General features: G+C 39.6%; 2 protein-coding genes across 3 annotated transcripts in view; both read left to right on the top strand.

Moving 5' to 3' along the window:
* Positions 1 to 2,217, top strand: part of sft2d2a (SFT2 domain containing 2a) — a 5,779-nt gene extending 3,562 nt beyond the window's left edge. Inside the window, exons 6-8 of the mRNA XM_055054822.1 lie at positions 1,631 to 1,689; positions 1,781 to 1,810; positions 1,899 to 2,217. Coding sequence (XP_054910797.1) covers positions 1,631 to 1,689; positions 1,781 to 1,810; positions 1,899 to 1,938 — 129 coding nt within the window. The 3' untranslated portion in view covers positions 1,939 to 2,217. The remainder of the gene's footprint in view (positions 1 to 1,630; positions 1,690 to 1,780; positions 1,811 to 1,898) is intronic.
* Positions 2,218 to 4,401: 2,184 nt separating this feature from the next.
* Positions 4,402 to 19,738, top strand: chd1l (chromodomain helicase DNA binding protein 1-like). Of its 2 annotated transcripts, XM_055048501.1 has the most exons (25): positions 4,402 to 4,585; positions 4,775 to 4,887; positions 5,843 to 5,949; positions 6,027 to 6,138; positions 6,228 to 6,259; positions 6,425 to 6,506; positions 6,619 to 6,781; positions 7,451 to 7,606; positions 7,696 to 7,788; positions 7,875 to 7,971; positions 8,153 to 8,226; positions 9,380 to 9,490; positions 10,577 to 10,691; positions 12,127 to 12,280; positions 12,367 to 12,559; positions 13,163 to 13,308; positions 15,886 to 16,049; positions 16,143 to 16,339; positions 16,467 to 16,565; positions 16,671 to 16,741; positions 17,110 to 17,224; positions 17,883 to 17,991; positions 18,069 to 18,320; positions 18,427 to 18,508; positions 19,363 to 19,738. In XM_055048501.1, the coding sequence occupies exons 1-25, from the start codon at positions 4,492 to 4,494 to the stop codon at positions 19,480 to 19,482; spliced, it is 3,051 nt and encodes a 1,016-aa protein (XP_054904476.1). In that variant the 5' UTR covers positions 4,402 to 4,491; the 3' UTR covers positions 19,483 to 19,738. The 2 variants fall into 2 exon arrangements, with proteins under 2 accessions (XP_054904476.1, XP_054904484.1); XM_055048509.1 differs by lacking the exons at positions 18,427 to 18,508; positions 19,363 to 19,738 and having other exon boundaries at positions 17,883 to 17,931; positions 18,017 to 18,165.
* Positions 19,739 to 19,779: the final 41 nt, after the last annotated feature.

The raw sequence follows: 19,779 nt of genomic DNA, 5'->3' as shown, positions 1-19,779 counted from the left end.
TTGGGATGTCATTCGGACTAGAGAAATGTGGTCGGCTGGTCACAAGAGGGGAAGGTCATCCACACAGAAGGGGTCTCACTCCCAGAAGGAACAATAGCAGACATAGAGGACAGTTACAAGTACCTAGGTATACCACAAGCAAATGGCAACCTCGATGAGGTCACAAGGAAAGGAGCCACAGCTAAATACCTCCAACGAATAAGGCAAGTCCTGAGAAGCCAGCTCAATGGCAAGAACAAAATCCGTGCGATAAACAGCTATGCCTTGCCAGTAATCAGATACCCTGCTGGAATAATTAGCTGGCCAAAGAGGAGATAAAAGCCACAGATATTAAGACCAGAAAGCTACTAACAATGCATGGAGGGTTCCATCCCAAATCCAGCACCCTGAGACTGTACACGAGCCGCAAGGAAGGAGGCAGAGGACTAGTGAGTGTGAGAACCACTGTCCAGGACGAAACAACTAAGATCCATAAATACATCAGGGACAAAGCCTCAACAGACAATGTGCTCAGTGAATGTCTCAGACAACAGGGAACGGAGGTTGAGGTGCCAGAGATACCATCATGGGAGGACAAACCCCTACATGGGATGTACCACCAGCAAATAACCCAAGTGGCTGATATCAGTAAATCCTACCAATGGCTGGAAAAAGCTGGACTCAAGGACAGCACAGAGGCCCTCATCCTGGCCGCCCAGGAACAGGCCCTAAACACCAGAGCAATAGAGGCCCAGATCTACCACACCAGACAAGACCCAAGGTGTAGGTTGTGCAAGGAGGCCCCTGAACAGTCCAGCACATCACAGCAGGGTGCAAGATACTGGCAGGGAAAGCGTACATGGAGCGACATAACCAAGTGGCAGGCATAGTGTACAGACATCTGTGCAGAATATGGACTGGAAACCCCGAGATCAAAGTGGGAAACACCCCCAAAGGTGGTAGAGAACACCAGAGCTAAGATCCTGTGGGACTTCCAGATCCAGACAGACAAAATGGTAATGGCGAACCAACCAGACATTGTCGTAGTGGATAAACAACAGAGGAAAGCCGTTGTGGTAGATGTAGCAATACCAAGTGATTGCAACATCAGGAAAAAGGAGCACGAGAAACTAGAGAAATACCAGGGCCTCAGGGAGGAACTGGAGAGGGCCTGGAAGGTGAAGACCACAGTGGTGCCTGTGGTCATCGGGGCCCTCGGGGCAGTAACCCCCAAACTGGAGCAGTGGCTACAACAGATCCCAGGAACATCAGACATCTCAGTCCAGAAATGTGCAGTCCTTGGCACAGCCAAGATACTGCGCAGAACCCTCAAGCTCCCAGGCCTCTGGTAGAGGACCCGAGCTCAGAGGATAAGAACCACCCGCGGTGGGTGAGAAGGGAATTTTTTTTATATATATATATATATATATATATTTATATATATATATATATATATATATATATATATATTATATATATATATATATATATATATATATATATATATTTTTTTTTTTTTTTTTTGACATTTATGCATATCAACTTCAGACTAAATCTGCATTTTCTCTCCAAACTTTGCACAAAACAGTGGTCCTGCTATTCAGCTATAAAAACTTTCTGTAGTCACTTATCGTATTTTTTTTTCTTTCAGTGGAAGAACTTTGGGCTTGCTTTATTATTTTGCATTTTGCAGATCTTGTCCTTTTCCTGGTAAGCCCTTAATCTCTCATCTGTTGCAGCTCATTAGCTTCTGCGTGAAATCGGATGACCTTTTATAACGGGAACCGTGTTTTGTTTGCAGGTACAGTCTCTCCTACATCCCCTGTGCCAGGTTGGTCAGCTTATAGCCCTATTTGTTCAAATATTCTCCATGAACATAAACATCAAGTCGTCTTCTAAACGGTGTGATTATTTTCCAGGGAGGCGATCATGAAAGGTGTGTCTATCTGCATTAAGTGAACCCCCCAGATGTTTGGGGCAAAACCTGTTGGATAAATGTAGGATACTAAAGACCGGGATGGATGAAGCTTCTCAAAACTTCCCGTTTCCAGTGGCAAAAAAAAAAATTTACATTGACAGATTCCCATTTTGTGCCTTTTGAATCCAGCTGATTTTTAATTTTTTCCCTCCTCGACTCTGATGATCATCTTGAAGTAAATCTTTATAACGGTGGCCTTTTAATTATTTTATGTGTAAATATCTGTAAAATAAATAAATAAATAAATACATTAAATCTTTCAGGAATGACTTATTTTGAGAGGAAACGGGCAACATCTCAGGAAGAGAATTGAACCTTAGCAAAAGTCCGGTTCATCCTTCGGTTTGACTCCCAGATATTTGAAGGTGCCTGGGTAGTCGTTTCGAGCAATAATACGCAAGTATGAACACCATGGAAATGTTGAATGCTTCTGCGCTCTAGAGTTGAACATGAGAATGTGCAGATCAATCTCAAAAGAAAAGCAACAGATGGAGAGACTGTCATCATCCACATTAAAGCAAGTCCTATTCTGAAAGCTGCTCAGAGAGGAAGAAGCCATCACTGAAAAAGCATCATAATCCAGCATGCAAATAGACTTAGAGTATTGTGAAAAATCCCCCTTTTCAAGCATTAACCCTCTCAGGCTCAAATTACTTGCAAAGTCTAGCAAAGTAGCACTGAGCTGTTGCAAATCTGCAACATCTGCCTGGAGAGGGTTAAATCATGTTATGTTATTCTCTCATGAAGCACATACCTGGAGTGTTGTCTTGATTCTGTCATGCATATTTTAGTCTTTCCGTGGCATCCATTAACTTAGCTTCGAGGTGCAGCTCCTCCTCAGAGCTGCAGTTTCCATTATGCTTCCTCCTCACAGAGCAGGTCTCCATAGCGACTCCTCCACTCAGCTCCTTCAGACTAGCCAGCAGCAATTAGCAAACACCTGGTGGAACTGAGCATGTGCTGAGCTAAAGATATTAACTACTTCTCAGTGTAACGCTGGTAAAACAAAAAACAAAAAAAAAAAAACTCAAGCCCAGGGCCCCGCAGCCTCCTAAATCCAGCCCTGCTCAACTGATAAAGGAAGATTATTTAGTAAAATACCATAACATTTGGTTATTTCATAACATGCTTCATAACCAGCAATCTTCTCTCCTGTGGTCTGTTTAACAGCAACAGTCTCACCATGAGAGTTAGTGAGTTGAACAGAAAATCTCGACACCATGCAGACTGGATAAATAATTGGCGCCAGTAGGTGGCACTGTTGCAACACCGGAAGTGCATCTATTTACTAATGAACTCCTCAGTGTAACAAAACAAAACAACTCTACATGCTCAAACTGTGGAAAAAAAAAGACTTTTGCCTTTGTTGCAGAGACATCACTCTAAATATTCAGCAATGATGAATACTTAAAATCCCTTAATTTTTCACATCTTCTTATCCTCAAACTGGTGCCTATTTCTACAAGTGGCACTGGATAGGACACCGTTCCAATTTAAACATTATGAATGCTCAATACTGTATCACCAAATCACCCAAAATATATCAAGATGACAGTCACAGACGAAAAAGATTATTCTTGATAAGACTAATAGATGTGTGATTGTACTTTTATAAAATTGTCTCTTCTGTACTTCTTCTTTTTCTTTTCTTTTCTTTTCTTTTTTTTTACATACTGGGAACAAAAACAATCTCTTTAATAAAAAGTCGTATTAAATCTGAACAATTTATGTTTGCCCAGACAAGAATGAGCTACTTATTTATTAGACAACAAACATTTCAACAATTTACCAGATGAAATCATATCTCAAAATATGACACTGATTTTGTATTTTACAAATGTTTGATCCTTGATAATAATAATAATAATAATAAATAATCTGATTTAAATAACAAATGTTGATAAATGAATCCCCAGTTTCCAGAGGAAAATATGGTGACGTTGTTGATTGTTTCATTGCAGACCTTATCCACTGACCTAAAGAGAGATAAAACACAAAAAACAGAAATAAAGGCACATTGCAAATATGGTTCCTGTTAAGAAGTTAAAATAAGATCCTTTATAGTATCTGATACTTTTAAATGGAACATTTTTTTTGTTCACTTCGGTCCATAATTTGTTCCAGTGAAGTTGAAGTTACTCATCTGCATATGTGAAGATTTCTGACATTATTTCTGTATGTCGCTCAATACATTACCACTCAAACCTATGCAAAAAGATTTCATCTTTAAATTTAAGGAATTTCAAATGGAATATTTTTAATATATATATATATATTTTTAGAGCAAAACTTATATTTAATTTCTACTTATAGTAACTGAAGGCAAAAGTTACTTGATGGTGCCATACAGTGACTTTGTGTGGCTGGAAAACATTGAACACTACCACTTTAAAAATCGCGCTCGCGCTTTCGTCACCATCACGTGACCCGACCCGGAAGTCTTCCATTGAGAAAATAGAGCGCGAGCTTCCCGTCTGTACATGTCTGCTTCACGACGACATATAAACTCATCCTGTTCCCTTTAGTGAGCAAACATGTCTGACATATTGAGGAAGATAAGAAACACAGTAACCGAGAAAAAGAAGACGGCTCTCAGCCAGCGCGAGCTGCAGACCTTTGGTTTACGAGGTACGGAGGCCTGTTGACTGACTGTCAGAGAAAAGTTACTAACTTTGTGTGCGTCCATTCAAACAGTGACCCAGCGTTCCCTTTAGTTACAACATGTGTTTCTAGAGCTCTGTGGCTTTTAAAAGCTGTGCGTGTCTGCAGACCAGTGGTTTGCTCGTGACGGTCTGTGGGTGACCTGCTTGTTTCCAGGGATACAGCTGAGAGCCTACCAGCTGGACGGGGTGCAGTGGCTGAGCCAGAGCCTCAAATGCCAGCAGGGCTGCATCCTGGGGGATGAGATGGGTTTGGGTAAAACCTGCCAGGTGTGCATACGATTCAGCAATTTTAGACTATATGAATCTCCATAGTGCAATTTTTTTTGGATGATATCAAAGCTGTAGGACAATTTCTTGCATGTTTCAGAGCTTGTAATTTATTTTCTTTGTGAGTTATACACATTGCGAGGATTATTTTTGTTTGCAAAACACTGTGGTGCTAATGATAAAAGTTTTTAGAATTGTATCATGACATTCTGCTGTTCTAAAGTGACAATAAAAACTATTTAAGTTAACTGTGTCTCTGTGACTGCACGGTGCAGCATTCGTAGCCCCACAAACACAAATGCTGCTATTCCTATTTGAAATAAGCTTCTGCAGGATGCCACTTATTTGAAGAAATTTGATTTTTTTTTTTGCCACCAAACTGCACACAGAAGCTTTATGTCAATCATATTTTTGAATTTACTGATATTTATTGATGCTCTTTCGGCAAAAAACAAAACAGTGGAGAAAATGGTAAAAATAATGTTTTAGTAAAAAATTTTTGGGAACAACAGAAATGTATTGAGATAACAATAAATCAAAATCTGTGTAATAAGATATTTTTACTGATAAATGATAAACTGTCTGATGAATACAGTCAGAAACAAGTAAATGCATTTTTATTATCATGGAAAACATGCCTCATAAGTTATCAATTTGCTTCTGCTAAAACTGGATTTATTTGAGCAGATAAAATTACCCAAGAAATTTGAGTTCAGTTCTCAAATTTCTGGAGATTTGTCAGGAAATCTGTTGATTTATTGAAAGTAATCAGAACTCCTGGTTCTGGTTACTGTTATCCACTTTTTTTCCCTCTTTTTTTGTAAAATTTTCAGTTTGAATTTCTGTGGAAACCTCAAAAAAAAAAGAGAGCAGAATGTCAAGAAATTCAATGTGTTGTTTGGAAACAGGAGCAGTTCTGCTCCTTTTGTTCACATTTGATTAACTTCTCCTCCAGACCATCTCTCTGCTGGTGTACCAGTCAGGAGCTCTGGGGAAGAAAGGTCCGTTTCTGGTGCTGAGCCCCCTCTCTGTCATGGAGAACTGGAGAAAGGAGCTGGAAAGGTAGAAGTCAAACTTGTCGGTGCTTTAGCTGTAAGTGCTTCTTGTATAAATGATTCCAGTTGTAACACATTTCACAGCTTTGCTCCGTCTCTGACTGTGCTGTGCTACAAAGGAGACAAAGAGAGACGGGCTGAGATTCAGAGGGAACAAACAGCCCAGAACTTCCAGGTTCTCCTCACCACCTACGAGGTCTGCGTCTGCTGGGCGAAAACAAAATGGCTGAAAGTTTCGTTGGCTTGAACCTTGAACACGTATACATGTCATTATTTTATCCGCAGCTGTGCCTCAGAGATGCCTCGTTCTTGAAAAGGTCAGTAGGTTCTCGTTCACGTGGCTTTGTTGAAGTCTGAGTTGTGACTGAGGTGGATTGTTAAAGAGACCAAATGAATGAAACGATTTCTGCCGACATCGCAGGACCAGTGCTGCTTGTGCGATCACTTTATGACGCGTCCCACCATATTCTCTCATTTCTCAGGTGGAGGTGGGAGGTGCTCGTTGTGGACGAAGCTCACCGGCTGAAGAACCAAAACTCTCTGTTGCACAAAACCTTGACAGAGGTACTGCATCGTGTCTTGAAGAGCCTCTTCTCTGCTTGTCTTCTAATGTGTCTCATTCATACTTTCTCTGAACATCAGCTCAGTTTTTTTTTTGTGTGTGTTTCTTGCTTAGTTTTCAGTTGGTTTCAGACTCCTGCTCACAGGGACTCCCATTCAGAACAACCTGCAGGAGCTCTACTCCCTGCTGAGCTTCATTCAGCCCAGCATCTTCACACCGGAAGAGGCTGACAACTTTGTCAGCTCCTACTCTGATGTGCGAAGTCGACCTGCTCTGGGTATGCTTTAATCGAAATCATCAAGCAGAATGCAGATCAATATTCCTCAATGTTCCACTTACTGCTGATCAGAGGCAACTCTAAACAGATGGGCTTTCAGACTACCATAACATACCAACTTTATTTATAAAGCACTTTAAAACAACCACAGCTGAAACAAAGTGCTGTACATAAAATAGATAAAAACAAATACAGTTTAAAACAACAAACATACAATATAAAACTAGATTTCGCTGGAGTTGAAAGCCAAGTAAAATAAATGGGTTTTAAGACGAGCTTTAAAAGTGGACAGTGAAGGGGCCTCTCTGACCTGCAAAGGCAGGTCATTCCATAACTTAGGACCCACGACAGAGAAAGCTCTGTCCCCTCTGAGCTTTGAGATGTTCTGCATGTGTCTTCTGTCGCTCCGATAAGAAGTTAGCAATTGACACAATTCCTGTTCTTCTTTGCTGAAAACCATTTCTAACTCCATTGTCAAAACCACGTAGCCCTTTTTTCCCCCCTTTCCCTTCATAACATGCACCACTTTGTGTTGGTCTACCACATGTTGTACATTGTGGAAGAAGTTCAAGGGGTTAGTTTGAACAAAATATTACTACTTATCTACAAAGGATTCAGGTAGACATGTTAAAAAGTACATAAGTATAATACAATGTTTGTGTCTACTAGCTTCAGAGCTTCAAAGCATCTTGGAGCCTTTTCTGCTCCGCAGAGTAAAGTCGGAGGTGGCTTTTGATCTGCCCAAGAAGACAGAGCTGGTGGTGTACCACGGCATGTCAGCTTTGCAGAAGAAACATTACAAAGCCATTCTAATGCGGGATTATGGTGAGTCACTGCGCTCTGAAATTTGGCAACGAAGGTGATATTTGTAAAAAAAACAACAAAAAAAACTATCTCTCTGTGGAAAATTTCAGATGCTTTTGTAAACGAGCAAGGCAGCAAGAACAGACTGCTGAACATCATGGTGAATTTGAGAAAGTGTGTCGACCACCCATACCTGTTTGACGGTGAGACGTGTTGAAATGCAGCTGGGGTTCGGCCGTAGAAGCCGGAGTTGCATCTGAGTGATTCTGTCCCTCCTTCCTGTTTTTAGGGGTGGAGTCGGAGCCCTTTCAGATCGGGGAACACCTCATCGAAGCCAGTGGAAAGCTGTGCCTGCTGGACAGCATCCTGGCCTTTCTACACAAAGGGTGGGCACATCCACCATGCTTATTATTTGGCTCCACCTAGTGGCATTTTAAGCTCTGTCGGATGCTGAGACGTTCACTACATTTCTAAATACGAAGGCAACATATTTGATCTAAGCTGAAAAATCTGGACACCCCTTCAGCAGATGTGATCTTACAGTTCTCCATTTTGTTTTGGATGAAGGGGCCACCGTGTCCTGCTGTTCTCTCAGATGACGAGGATGCTGGACATCCTTCAGGACTACATGGAGTACAGAGGTGAGTGGGACAAAATACACACATCTGGACATCATTTCTCAAATGTAATTCTCACAACTTATGTTACTTTCCTTTTCAATCATATCAACACTCTATTATATCATTTTAAAACTTTACTCAACATTATTAATTCATTTATTTTGCACTAAAATGCTTTGGCTACAATACAGAGACAGGACTGCTGTTTTGATTCAGGGCATGTGGCACTAAGTGGGGGTCGTAAAAGGATTTTCAAAGTGATATGATTTGACCCCTTGAGGTGAACGTAGAGCCAACTGGGTCAAAATTATATAACTACATTAATATCTTAATATTTGTGGACGATATGGCTAAAAATGTAAACATTTCACATCATTTAATATAAATAATTATTGATTGGTTTAAGGTTGAAATTACCAAAATACAGCCAAACCGGTGGCGTGACCTTTCTGTTTTAGCAGTAATTTTCACTCCATACGTTTTTTATTTTTTATTTTATTTATTTATCTATTTTTAAGCAATGAGTCTCAGTGACAAAACATGAAACTGCTGCTGTGCAAGTTCCCATTATGTGAGTGAGTGAGTTGCTAAGCAGCCAAAGAGTGTGCGAGTTAGTTGATGCCACCCTGAGCTGGCCATGAGAGGTTCAAGCGGTCAAAGCTTTTCATCTGCTTCCGTCTCCCAGAATGCCGAGCGGTTCGGACCAGAGTTCAGTGAATATTCTGTATGTCGTCACCTTCCTAAGATAATGGCCTACGTCACGTTTTGCCCCCCCCAAAAAAAAAAGTCAACATCTTTTTCTTTCCTAAAGACGTTCTAGGCAAAAAAAAAATCACTCTTGTCCATTATTATGATAGGAAGATGACAATATTGAATATTCTATCAAACGTATAATCTGTTGATCAGTTGTCTATTGCAATATGTGCTGTTGTTGTTGATTTAACGTCCCATTAAGTCAACGACATATATTATTTATATGTAATAAATGATTTATTTTATATGTCATTTATATCAAATGCATTCATGTTACCACGTTGCAAATAGGGGATCGCAGGCTGAAAAGTTTGATAGTCCTGTGTTTCCCTAGCAACCAATGCAGGATCTGACCCGCTTCTCGCCAAATGAATGCTGTACTTAATCCTTGCCACACACCATCATGAGTTTTTCTGTTCAGGTTACAGCTACGAACGCATGGATGGGTCGGTTCGAGGGGAAGAGCGAAACCTTGCTGTGAAGAACTTCAGCAGCAAAGATATCTTTGTGTTTTTGCTCAGCACTAAAGCAGGTGACTGGGATTTATTTTAGTATTTAGTTTAAAATACAGAATGAAAAGCTAGTAAAATGTTCCATGTCTTGAACTTTCACCTTTTGGTACAGAGTAAATTGGTTTACAGACATTGTTATCCTTTCACTTTTATTTTGCAGCACCCAGGTTGCATCATTGTGCTTCATTTAAATTAGTTGTTTTGAAACTGAGCCTTCATGCATAAGGTGCCTTGCAAAAGTGAACTTCATAACATTATAACCTAAAACTGCTGTCAATTTTATTAAAATTTTGCAAAACAGATTAAAAAAAATTCCAACATCAATGGAAAGTAAAACGTTGCTTTCGTTATTTCTATGCCTGTTTTCAGCCTTACGCATCAAGAGACTGGAATTACATCACATCCTCCTCAATATCGTATGGTGCAATATTGCACATACTGATATTATAATTCGGTATAGTGTGTAACTGCAGGCCACGCTGCTATTGTTAAGACTTGTTGAAATTTTGGAGAATCCATAAGTCCGTTTTTCTTTTATGTGCTTTTTTTGTTGGTCAATCTCTCACAATCTGAGCAGAGCACATTGAGGTACGCGGTCGCAACATTATAGAATGTGAAAAAGTTCAAGGGGTCTCTTGCAAGACACCATGTCCTGAAACGTTGAGTTTCTCGAGTACGCAGAGACAGGAAAAGGGACGGATCAGACAATGATATGATCTGCTGCAGAATGTTAGTCTGGTGCTTAACAAGGCCAGCATTTTTTTTTCCTTTTTTCAACGAAGAGAAACAAAGGTGATTTCCTGTCACAGCTTTTGCTTTCTTCAAGCTTTAAAAATGTCCCAACTGCACACTACAGTCACAGTTAGCTCAAAGTATGTAACTACTGAGAGTGCATGTTTTAAAAAATAATGGGAAAAAAAAGCTGACGTAATCACTTAGCAGCTTGTTGAAGGATCTCTAACAAAAATAATTTCCAGTATAAGTTTCCAGTTTCGATGGCCATTTAGTCCATACAGCAGGGCTTTTTTTTTAACGCTTTGTGCTGTAAATCCTGAAGGTTCAGACCTGAAAGTTAGATGATCTCTGTTTTCTCTGTATCGTTTCAGGCGGGGTTGGCCTCAACCTTACAGCTGCTGACACTGTTATTTTCATGGACAGTGACTTCAACCCCCAAAACGACCTGCAGGCTGCAGCGCGCTGCCATCGGATTGGCCAGAACAGGTGATGCACTTAGAACATTCCAGCGAAGCTGCACAGCAAACCATTACTGGCATTAATGCATTTTACTCTGCATAAGAAAGACTTCCCTTTTATTTTCAGATATTGATTTCGCAAGTGTGGGAAAGTAGAACTATTCATGCCAGTAAGATTATCTGTAGCTGCCAGGAGTGTTATCTGCCTCTTGGTGTGAAAGAGCTCTTCCTGTTCACAGCTCAGCTTTGTGCTCTGACAACCTTGATGGAAACTACTAGAAACATTCAGGCTGCCTGCCGAAGGAAACGTCATCTAAAACTCTGACTTTTCTTTTCAGACTGATGCTTTTATGGTTCACCATTTTAAGCTAATTCAAATGAGACACAACTGGCGTAATGTTGAAACAATTACATTTAATAATCAAGTTATCTTCTCTGTTGATCTACTCCCCCGTCTTTTCATATTTTCAGGTTCAGTGCAAGTGGCAAAAAATTATTTAGACTCACAGTTTTTTATGAACCTCAGAAAGTGTTTAAACAAGTAGAATTTACTTGTGGCAAAATTTCCCAAATCTTGCTAAGTATGGAAAAAGAGAAATTAAGAATACTTCTTACATGTTCTGACCAAAAATATTAATACTTCTTATTAAATGTACTTCAGTTTTTAAACCAATTTTAAATGTGGTTGAGCCCGACTTTTGGCTTAACTAAACTGCCAAACAAAATCACTAAAGTGGCTATTTTTAGGAGTAGATATGAACATTTTCAACATCTCTTTGAAAAAAAATCATAGAAGGCAGCGTAGCGAGAAGTTTCAGCCAACGCCCTGATGAGACAGGAAAGATTGTGCATGCGAACCAAATGGGGACCAAACAGTGCACATGTGTTGGAAACACATGATTGATGAAAGAGAGAAACCAGCTGATGGTTTGGCTTATGTCGGATGCTTTTAGCCGTTACGCTTCAGTCCGTTAGAGGAGGACAAATAAAGCTTATCTAAACTGAACTAGTTCACCAAAAGAAGCGACGACGCTTTGCACAGTTTGAACATTTGAAGCCACTTTCATCATTTTGTTGGTTCATTATCTTTGGCATCCTAACCCAACAAGACTCTGTTATTGTTCAAAAAGTGTCAGAGTTCTGACTTTGCACTTAAAATGTCCAGAATTTTCTAGAAAAAAAAAAGCCTTAGAAATTTTTGTTTGGTTATATAAATGTGTGTAAGTCACTGTCTGAAACAGACCCTGCTCAGATCTGAGTGTGTCTATTTGCTTTGAACGCATTCATTGATGATGCAAAATATTTGTTCATTTTTACCAAATTTTGAGCCTGGTTTTGAGATTTGAAAAGGGGACCTGACCCCTCCCATGGTAGAATGTGTAAGCGGCGTCCTCTGGCTTGATATGTATCATCGTTTCCGCAGTTTGTCTCTCTAACCTTTGAGGAACCCTGGCATTTACCAGGCCTGTGAAAGTGATCCGCCTCCTTGCGAGAGACACCGTGGAGGAGATCATGTACTCCCGAGCCGTGTCCAAGCTGCAGCTCACCAACACTGTTATTGAAGAGGGCCGCTTCTCTTTGCTGGATCAGGCGCAGTCAGCTGCGGCGGGTCTGCAGGTCGGTGACCTTTTAACAGAAACACGCCGTCAACACGATCCCCCCCCGTTCTTCTTCCAGCTCTCGTTTTGATTTCTCCTCGACAGCTGAGCGAGATCTTGAAGTTCGGAGTAGATAAGCTTTTATCGTCAGACGAGAGCTCGATACAGGAAGTAAGACTGGAGAAAATACTGGGCCCGTCACAGGATGGTCAGTGGGAGGATGATTATGATGATGATGATGATGGATTCCCACCACTAGAAGAAGAGGTGGAGAACGAGTCTGATTCTGATGAGCAGAGTAAGTGACTTCAAATCACAATTTAGTCTGAGTGACTAATCATTTTATTTGGCTGTCATTTTTATCCTTAATCTTAAACACGTCTACAAAAGTTATTAAAACAATTAAAAAATAACTTTTAGGATAAGTTTCTACTCATCAGTAAAGAATCAGCCTGTTCTTGTCTGCAGTTTGTTTCATGACCCAACCTCCTGGCTTGATCAATGAAGGGTTAGAGCGATTAATCGTGATTCATCAGTTATTGAAATAATCGTCAACTAGTTTAGTAAATGATTAATTGTATGCTGAAGTGTACAGGCTCACAGATACATATGTTTTAGTTAAAACTCCTCAGGTGGCATAGATTTAGCTTCATCTGGTTCAGATTTACTGAAGAAATGCTTTTTTTAAATTTTAGACAACAAAATGTTTATTATTTTAAAAAAGATTTGAGTTATTTTACTTAGTTTTTTTTTTAAATGAATTTCTAATTTTACTTAAATGAAAAATCTGTCAAATTTGCATAATCAATTAATCGTCAGAGTAATCGATCAATTGATTACTAAAATAATTGTTATTTGTAGCCCTGAATTCATCCGACCATCATATCGTCTCACCCTGCAGATCACATGTACTTCTTTGAGGGGAAAGATTACAGTAAGGACCCGAGCTCAGAGGACCAGAGGAGCTTTGACCGGATCCTGGAAGAGCAGATGGCCGAGTTTCAGAAAGCGGCAGGAGAGGGACGAGCTCTGCGGCGCAAAGCAGGAGTAAGACTCTGTCGCTTTCACTTTCTAACTAAGAGAAATGTTCCACTGGTATTTTGTTATCTCGTAAAGTCTGGAATTTGATTCAAGTTTTTTCTTTTTCAAAGTCTGGATATGTCTAAAGCTGCAGCTAACGATTGTTTTAGTAACTGAGTATTCTGTTGATTCATCAAGTAATCAAAATATCATTCTGCAGATTTTTTATTTAATCAGTTTATTTAATACAATAGAAATGCACGAGAAAATGCAAATCAACAAATAATGCAATTAATTTAAAATGATAAAATAAACATGTTATTGCCTAAAATGTAACAAGAGCATTCCTTTAGTGTACACTTATAAAAGAATACTTCAAATATCAACATGTGAAAAGCTCAACCCAGTTAACTTAACGTCACATCAATAGTTGCTGAAGCTAAACTTATGTTTTGGACAGAACATTTTTACTGCCAAAAAAGATTTTTCATCTTCAATGCAAAATGTTTATATCCTTTGTAGAGTTTGTAGAGTACTGCACTGAAGGTGGTCTTCTCTCACCAGATATGTTTTCCACTCTGTGTTCACCAGTTAGCAATTAATCGATTACTAAATTAGTTATTTCAGTAATTGATTAATTGTGATTAAGCCAATTAATCGTTTCAGCTCTAGATAAGTTTGAAGAAAAAGTGTAATTCCAGATAATTTTCCCATTAAATGTTGTTTCTGTCAGTCCTTGCAGTTTTTATCTCTTCCATATACAAACACTGACCATTGAACAGTTACCATCAGAAAATATCAACATTTTGCCCCCAGCATCATTTATTTATTGAAGTTTTTGTAGCGTAAGGACAAATCACTAAATTAGTTTTTGCTTAAAAAAACCCCCAAAAAAAACATTTATTGCTTCCACTTTTGAGTCCAGGATGTCGATGTCCCATTTGGACTAATAAAGCTGAAAACATAAACCCGCTCTGAGCTGACTGTCGCCTAACCGACTGATTTGACTTGTTTAATGAAACGCGTTTCATTAAATACATTTAGCGAAATGTGAAACCTGGAGGTTTGCTCTACTTTTCCTGCCACAGATGCATAAAACGAGACGAGTTTCCTTTAGTGAAAAGCTGATGATGTTTTGTCCCAGTTAACTTGAAATAGCTGCAAAGGAAATGAAGTTTGTGAACTCATGAAATCACCATGAGGATTTGATCTCATGGCCCAGATTCTGTCTTCCATGTTTCAAAAACCTTTGTTTATCTTAAAAAATAAAGAAAAGGAAAATAATTAGCTTTTTTAGATGTGTATAGACTAAGAAATGCAAATCTGGTTTTGTTTATGTTGTTACTCTGAATTTTACAGCATCTTGTAGTGAAGGAAAAAATACTTGTCTGAAATTTGGGGGGAAAATTTCTCATTAAAATCCAGTAGGCTTTTAATGCAAATTTAAAAATAATAAATGGAGTACTCCATTGACTAAACAGTAAAATTGTGTAAAATGTAATCTTTGTATGGATCCAGGTTTATTATAAATTATATTATTATAAATCCAAAAGCATCATGAAGACCAAAAGGTCAAAGGTGAAGGAAAAAGCTGGTTACCACCAACCATTTAGGAGACATGGCAACTGGTTGGATGAGACTAAAATTTTCCCTAAACCACCATTCCCACAATGAAACACGGTGGTGGCACCATCATGCTGCAGAGATGATGAAGATCTTGAGCAGGAAAAACTAATCGATTAGTCTCACCTTCCAAAATGACAACACACTTAAACGTATAAGGTGATTTATAATATATTAGATTGAAGGACAGAACAATATTCTTGGGTAAATGGTCCAGTCAAAGTCCAAACATCTAAATCCAAATTGAGAATCTCCGAACTTTATTCCCAGACACTCAAAGATGCTGTACAGAAATAAAGATTGAAAACAGCAGTCGTAACGAAGGCAGATAATAAATTTTTCTGGACAATAAATTGTCCAAGAAATGATTGCAATAAATGATAATATTGTCGTTTTGAGACCTAGTTTCAAGTAATTTAAACATCTCGACAAAAATAATGCGAGAACACTGTCTCAAAGATCAATACACGTCAATACATATCAGATATTCAAAAAGACATTTTAAATATCCAAAATATAAAAACAACACAACCAATAAACAGTAAGTAAAAATGTAAATAAAATCCAAACACCCAAAACCATAAATAAAACAAATGATAAAGTCTTTCTAAAGCTCATTTAAATTTGTCATGCAATTGATTGGTTTATTGATCATTTCAATAAGCTTACCTATAACTGCATCAGAAAGTGTTGAGATCAGGAAGGTAGAAATGAGCAATTAATACTTTACACTTCCTTAAGATTCCTCAATTGAAAATGACCTAACCTGAAACATAGAACCAAATAAAACGAAGTTACTAAGTCAGAAAACATCCTGTCCTGCGGTCGTACTGTCTACAACATGGAGAAGTATAAATCAATACAAACATTTTATTTATAATATGCTATTCCCAACTATGTGGGGGTTTATTCAAAATATTTAAAAACCATGATGAATTGTTTAGAGAAGAGTTTGTCCTTGATTGTTCAATTCTTTTGCAGTCTTCGCTTTCAGTCGCGTTTGAGATTCCAGCGAGGAAGAGGAGACCTCTCACTGAGGCAGAGCTGGAGCTCAGGCGGCAGAGGAGGCAGGAGGCTGCAGCCAAGAGAGCCAAGACGATGGAGGACAAAAAGAGGCAGGAGGAAGTGGAGAAGCAGAGGAAAAAGTGAAGATATTGTAGCTGTTTCAACATGGGCTCTGACATGTCTGTGTGTTTTGCCACTGATAAGTGATTTTTGATTCTTGGTTAACCATGCAGAATGGCCTGGTGGGAGTCCTGTGGCTACAAGTCACTTTGCCTGCAGCTTGTAGACAGTGAAGAAGAGGAGGAAGATGACGAGGATGACAGCAGTGCATGCTCTACAGACTCGACCTCCACGGATATCCGCTACGTTCTGGGAGATGTTACTCATCCCCACACTGCAAGGGGAGATGCTATCATCGTCCACTGTGTTGGTAAGGGCTCCATGTAGCCATTGCGACCGGATGGTTTGTGTGACAAAATTGATAAACAAAAACATAGTCTCTTGGAGCGTGTCTAGGGCTGTGTTTTCCTCTTATCAGAGTGTTAATTTGAGTGCAGATGACTCAGGGCGGTGGGGCAGAGGAGGCCTGTTCACGGCGCTGGAGGTGAGATCAGATGAGCCACGAAAGCAGTACGAGTTGGCAGGGAAAATGAAAGGTAGTGATAACCGCAATGATGAAGAAAATGAGCAGTAATTCAACTAGACGTCTTCGTCTTTGTGGTCTGGTGGAGACTGGAATTCCCTGCGCATCTTTGTTTCAGATTTGGAGCTGGGAAATGTGCTTCTCTTGCCCATCGACGACAAACAGTCGAGACTGGACGGCCGAGATCAGGTAGGTTCTGTTCTCAGTGCAGTCTGTAAAACCCAAAACTGCTTCAAAAAATGTCAATGTATAAATCTAAAATTATAGTCTTAAAGTGTCTTACATTCTTTTTTAAAAACAAGTAAGTTGGCCTTAAGTGTGTCTTAAATTTTGTCGTGGCAGGATTGTTTAATCTCATAAAACCCTCAAACTTGCTGAGCTGCTGAAATCTGCTTGGAAAATGCACACTTGTCTTTTGCAACATGTGCAAAATCTTTGCAATATTAGAGCTCATTATGACAAGATGCACCTAGCTTGGATTCTCGTGTGGTTGCAGACTTGCGAGCGGTGATCAGATAACGAGGTAACATGATTCAATCTCCTTCTCATCACCCCAGTTGGCCCTGATTGTGGCGCAGAAAAGAGACAAAGCCAACAACCTGTCTGGGATCCTCCTCAGTGCTTTGGACGAAGGACTGAAGAAGATTTCTTCTGCAGCTAAGAAAAGCAACGGTACGGGGAAGAACGGAACGATTTTATCAAGTGTACTATGAATTAGTTTCAGTTTCAAGCACTTATGATGCTGAGGTGAGTGACTCTTCAGGAATGCAGGCACCTAATGTTAATGCTGGGTCAGTGGTGTAGAGATGGTGCTGTAGTTGGATTCCCTTTGTTCCAGAGGAGCAAATCTGCATGAGGGTCCGAAGGTTTCGACATGTCAAAACACAAAAACATGCAAAATCACAAAATTGTACCAGTATTTTTAGCCTAGTTTCCCCTGCAACAAGACATTTTTTCATGTTGTAAGTGAAATAATCTGCCAGTGGAACCAGTAATTTTTCATCAATATTAAGGATTTATTGTCTTAAAACAAGCTTTTCTAACTTGCTGAAAAGATACTTGTAAGTTACTTTTGCCTCATTTCAAGTGTACAAAGATATTTGCACTAGAAACTACACCAAAAATACTTTGATTTTGTGTTTTTTCAGTGAAGGTTCTGAGGCATAGTGTCTTTCTGTGCCTCCACAATGAAAGTCAGACATGTACTAGTGCGACATGGTGTCAAATGAGCTCATAGATAATATTTATAACCAGAACATCTCTTGTTCGGTGCTCAGGTTTATGTTGTTCAGACTTCACTTCAGCATGTTTTCTCTTTTTGTGTCTTTAGCCAGTGTTCATCTTCCTCGCATCGGTCACTCCACCAAAGGTTTCAACTGGTACGGGACGGAACGGCTCGTCAGAAAACACCTGGCCTCCAGGGGCATCCCCACATTCATGTATCCTTCTTTGTTCCCCTGCCAGAGCCCGCAAATCTGAACCTGCCATTCAGATTTTCACTTAATCTGAATGGCAGATATTATCACAGCAGAGCTGGCAAGAAAACTGTTTCTCATCAGACACCTGCAACATCAGCCGCTGCTCATCAAGCACCTTTACAGAACACAGGCGGGCCAACGGACGAGCCCGAAACCGAGCGCCCGGGTCCGTCCGCTCTGCCACGCAGCTTCAGCCCTGCGGAGCTGCCCAGCTTCATGAAGGGAGTCCGAGTGTTTTTCTACAACATTCCCGCATCAGAACGGAAGAGGCTGGCCCGCTACCTTATCACATATCCTTTTCCGAACTTCTGGGTGCAAAATTCGACAGTTTCTTTTTGCAAATGCGTGAGATTTGTGATTGAGAGCAGAGTGAGAAAACCCTTAGCTGAAGTCTACGTATGACGGAGACGAGGAGGACGTCATGAGTGATGGGGTCACGCACATTGTTGCAGAGGTGGAGAATCGCATCCAAATAGAGGTCAGCTCAGGTTTACAGCAGAAGAATTCACATGCCTTAAGGTTTTCCACATTTTGTCACATAACAGCCACCAGTTTCAAAGCATTTTTTGGCAATAGGCCATCATAACACAGCATTTAATTGTGAAGTGGAAGGAAAATTATTGATGATTTAGTTCTAACAAATAAAGATCTGATAAGTTTTCCATGCGTTTGAATTCAACCCCCTCCACTTTGATGCCTCTGAATGAAATCCAGTGTAGCTAATCTCCTTCAGAAATCACCTAATTATTAAACAGAGACCACCCATCTGTAGTTTATCCAAAACAGCCTCAAAATAGTACAAAGCTGTTAAAATGCCAGATTGTTAGAACAAGTACAAAGTCATTTCAAAACTTTTTGCATATATAATGTGACATGTATTCTGTTCAATTTTATCAAAACCAAAAACAAATCTGTGTAAAAAGAAATAACTAAAGTAATACTTTGTTAAAGTACCTTTCGGATCAGTTTTAGCATTACATTTTCTTTGTTAGGTGACTGCTACCATCCCATAATAAGTAATATAATGACCAAATTAATGTCCAAAACAAAAGTCTGGATATGCTAAAAGACTTTCAGCTCTGTGGTAGGAGAAGGTGACTCGGTGAAGCGTTGTTTCAATGAACAGCTGACTGCCACATTCTTTCGATATTTGCATATTTACAAAAACATATATTTTCTTCACTTCAGTCTGCACTCCTCTATAAAATCCCACTAAAACACATTGAAGTTTGTTGTTGTAAAGAGGGGATAACTTTGCAAGTCTATGTGTCAGTTCTGCAGTAATTTTAGACGCTTAAACACTGAAATTGTCCTCTGGTCTGTGTGAACCAGGAGCTGCTGGATCTGGTCCGTCAGAACCAGCGGGCTGTTCCTGTGAAGACAGCCTGGCTGGAGTCCTGCTTCTCCAATCAACAACAAGTCAAAACGGCACACTTCCAACATCAGCTCTGAGGACACACAGCGTTATTATTATGTTTTATTAAACCCCATTTTTATATTGTGTCATTTGACAAGCGTATGAGCACCCTGGTTGATGTACACAATGATTTTTAACCTGATGATTTATTCAAATCTCCTGAGGTTCCTAAATTTACTCAATTCCCAGAAGGGAAAATGAAGTTTTCTCACCTGCACTCAACTCAAAGTTCAATATGACTGCTGCTTTTATTAAATGTGGATACATGCAGAAATAAACAGTTTATTTTCACCTCTGGTTCTTTTCTTTGTCTCATAACATCTTCCCTACAC

Source organism: Poeciliopsis prolifica, unplaced genomic scaffold, assembly GCF_027474105.1.
Source record: "Poeciliopsis prolifica strain line A6 unplaced genomic scaffold, Auburn_PproV2 SCAFFOLD002, whole genome shotgun sequence".
In the NCBI taxonomy this organism is placed as follows: domain Eukaryota; kingdom Metazoa; phylum Chordata; class Actinopteri; order Cyprinodontiformes; family Poeciliidae; genus Poeciliopsis; species Poeciliopsis prolifica.
This window is presented reverse-complemented; position numbering and strand designations above follow the sequence as displayed.

What these genes read in the sequence shown, in the direction of transcription:
- chd1l (XM_055048501.1), top strand. Translation starts at nt 4,492, where the DNA reads ATGTCTGACATATTGAGGAAGATAAGAAACACAGTAACCGAGAAAAAG. An exon ending in TGCACAAAACCTTGACAGAG is followed by an intron (nt 6,507 to 6,618) that starts GTACTGCATCGT and finishes TTTCTTGCTTAG; the next exon opens with TTTTCAGTTGGTTTCAGACT. An exon ending in TATCATCGTCCACTGTGTTG is followed by an intron (nt 16,340 to 16,466) that starts GTAAGGGCTCCA and finishes ATTTGAGTGCAG; the next exon opens with ATGACTCAGGGCGGTGGGGC.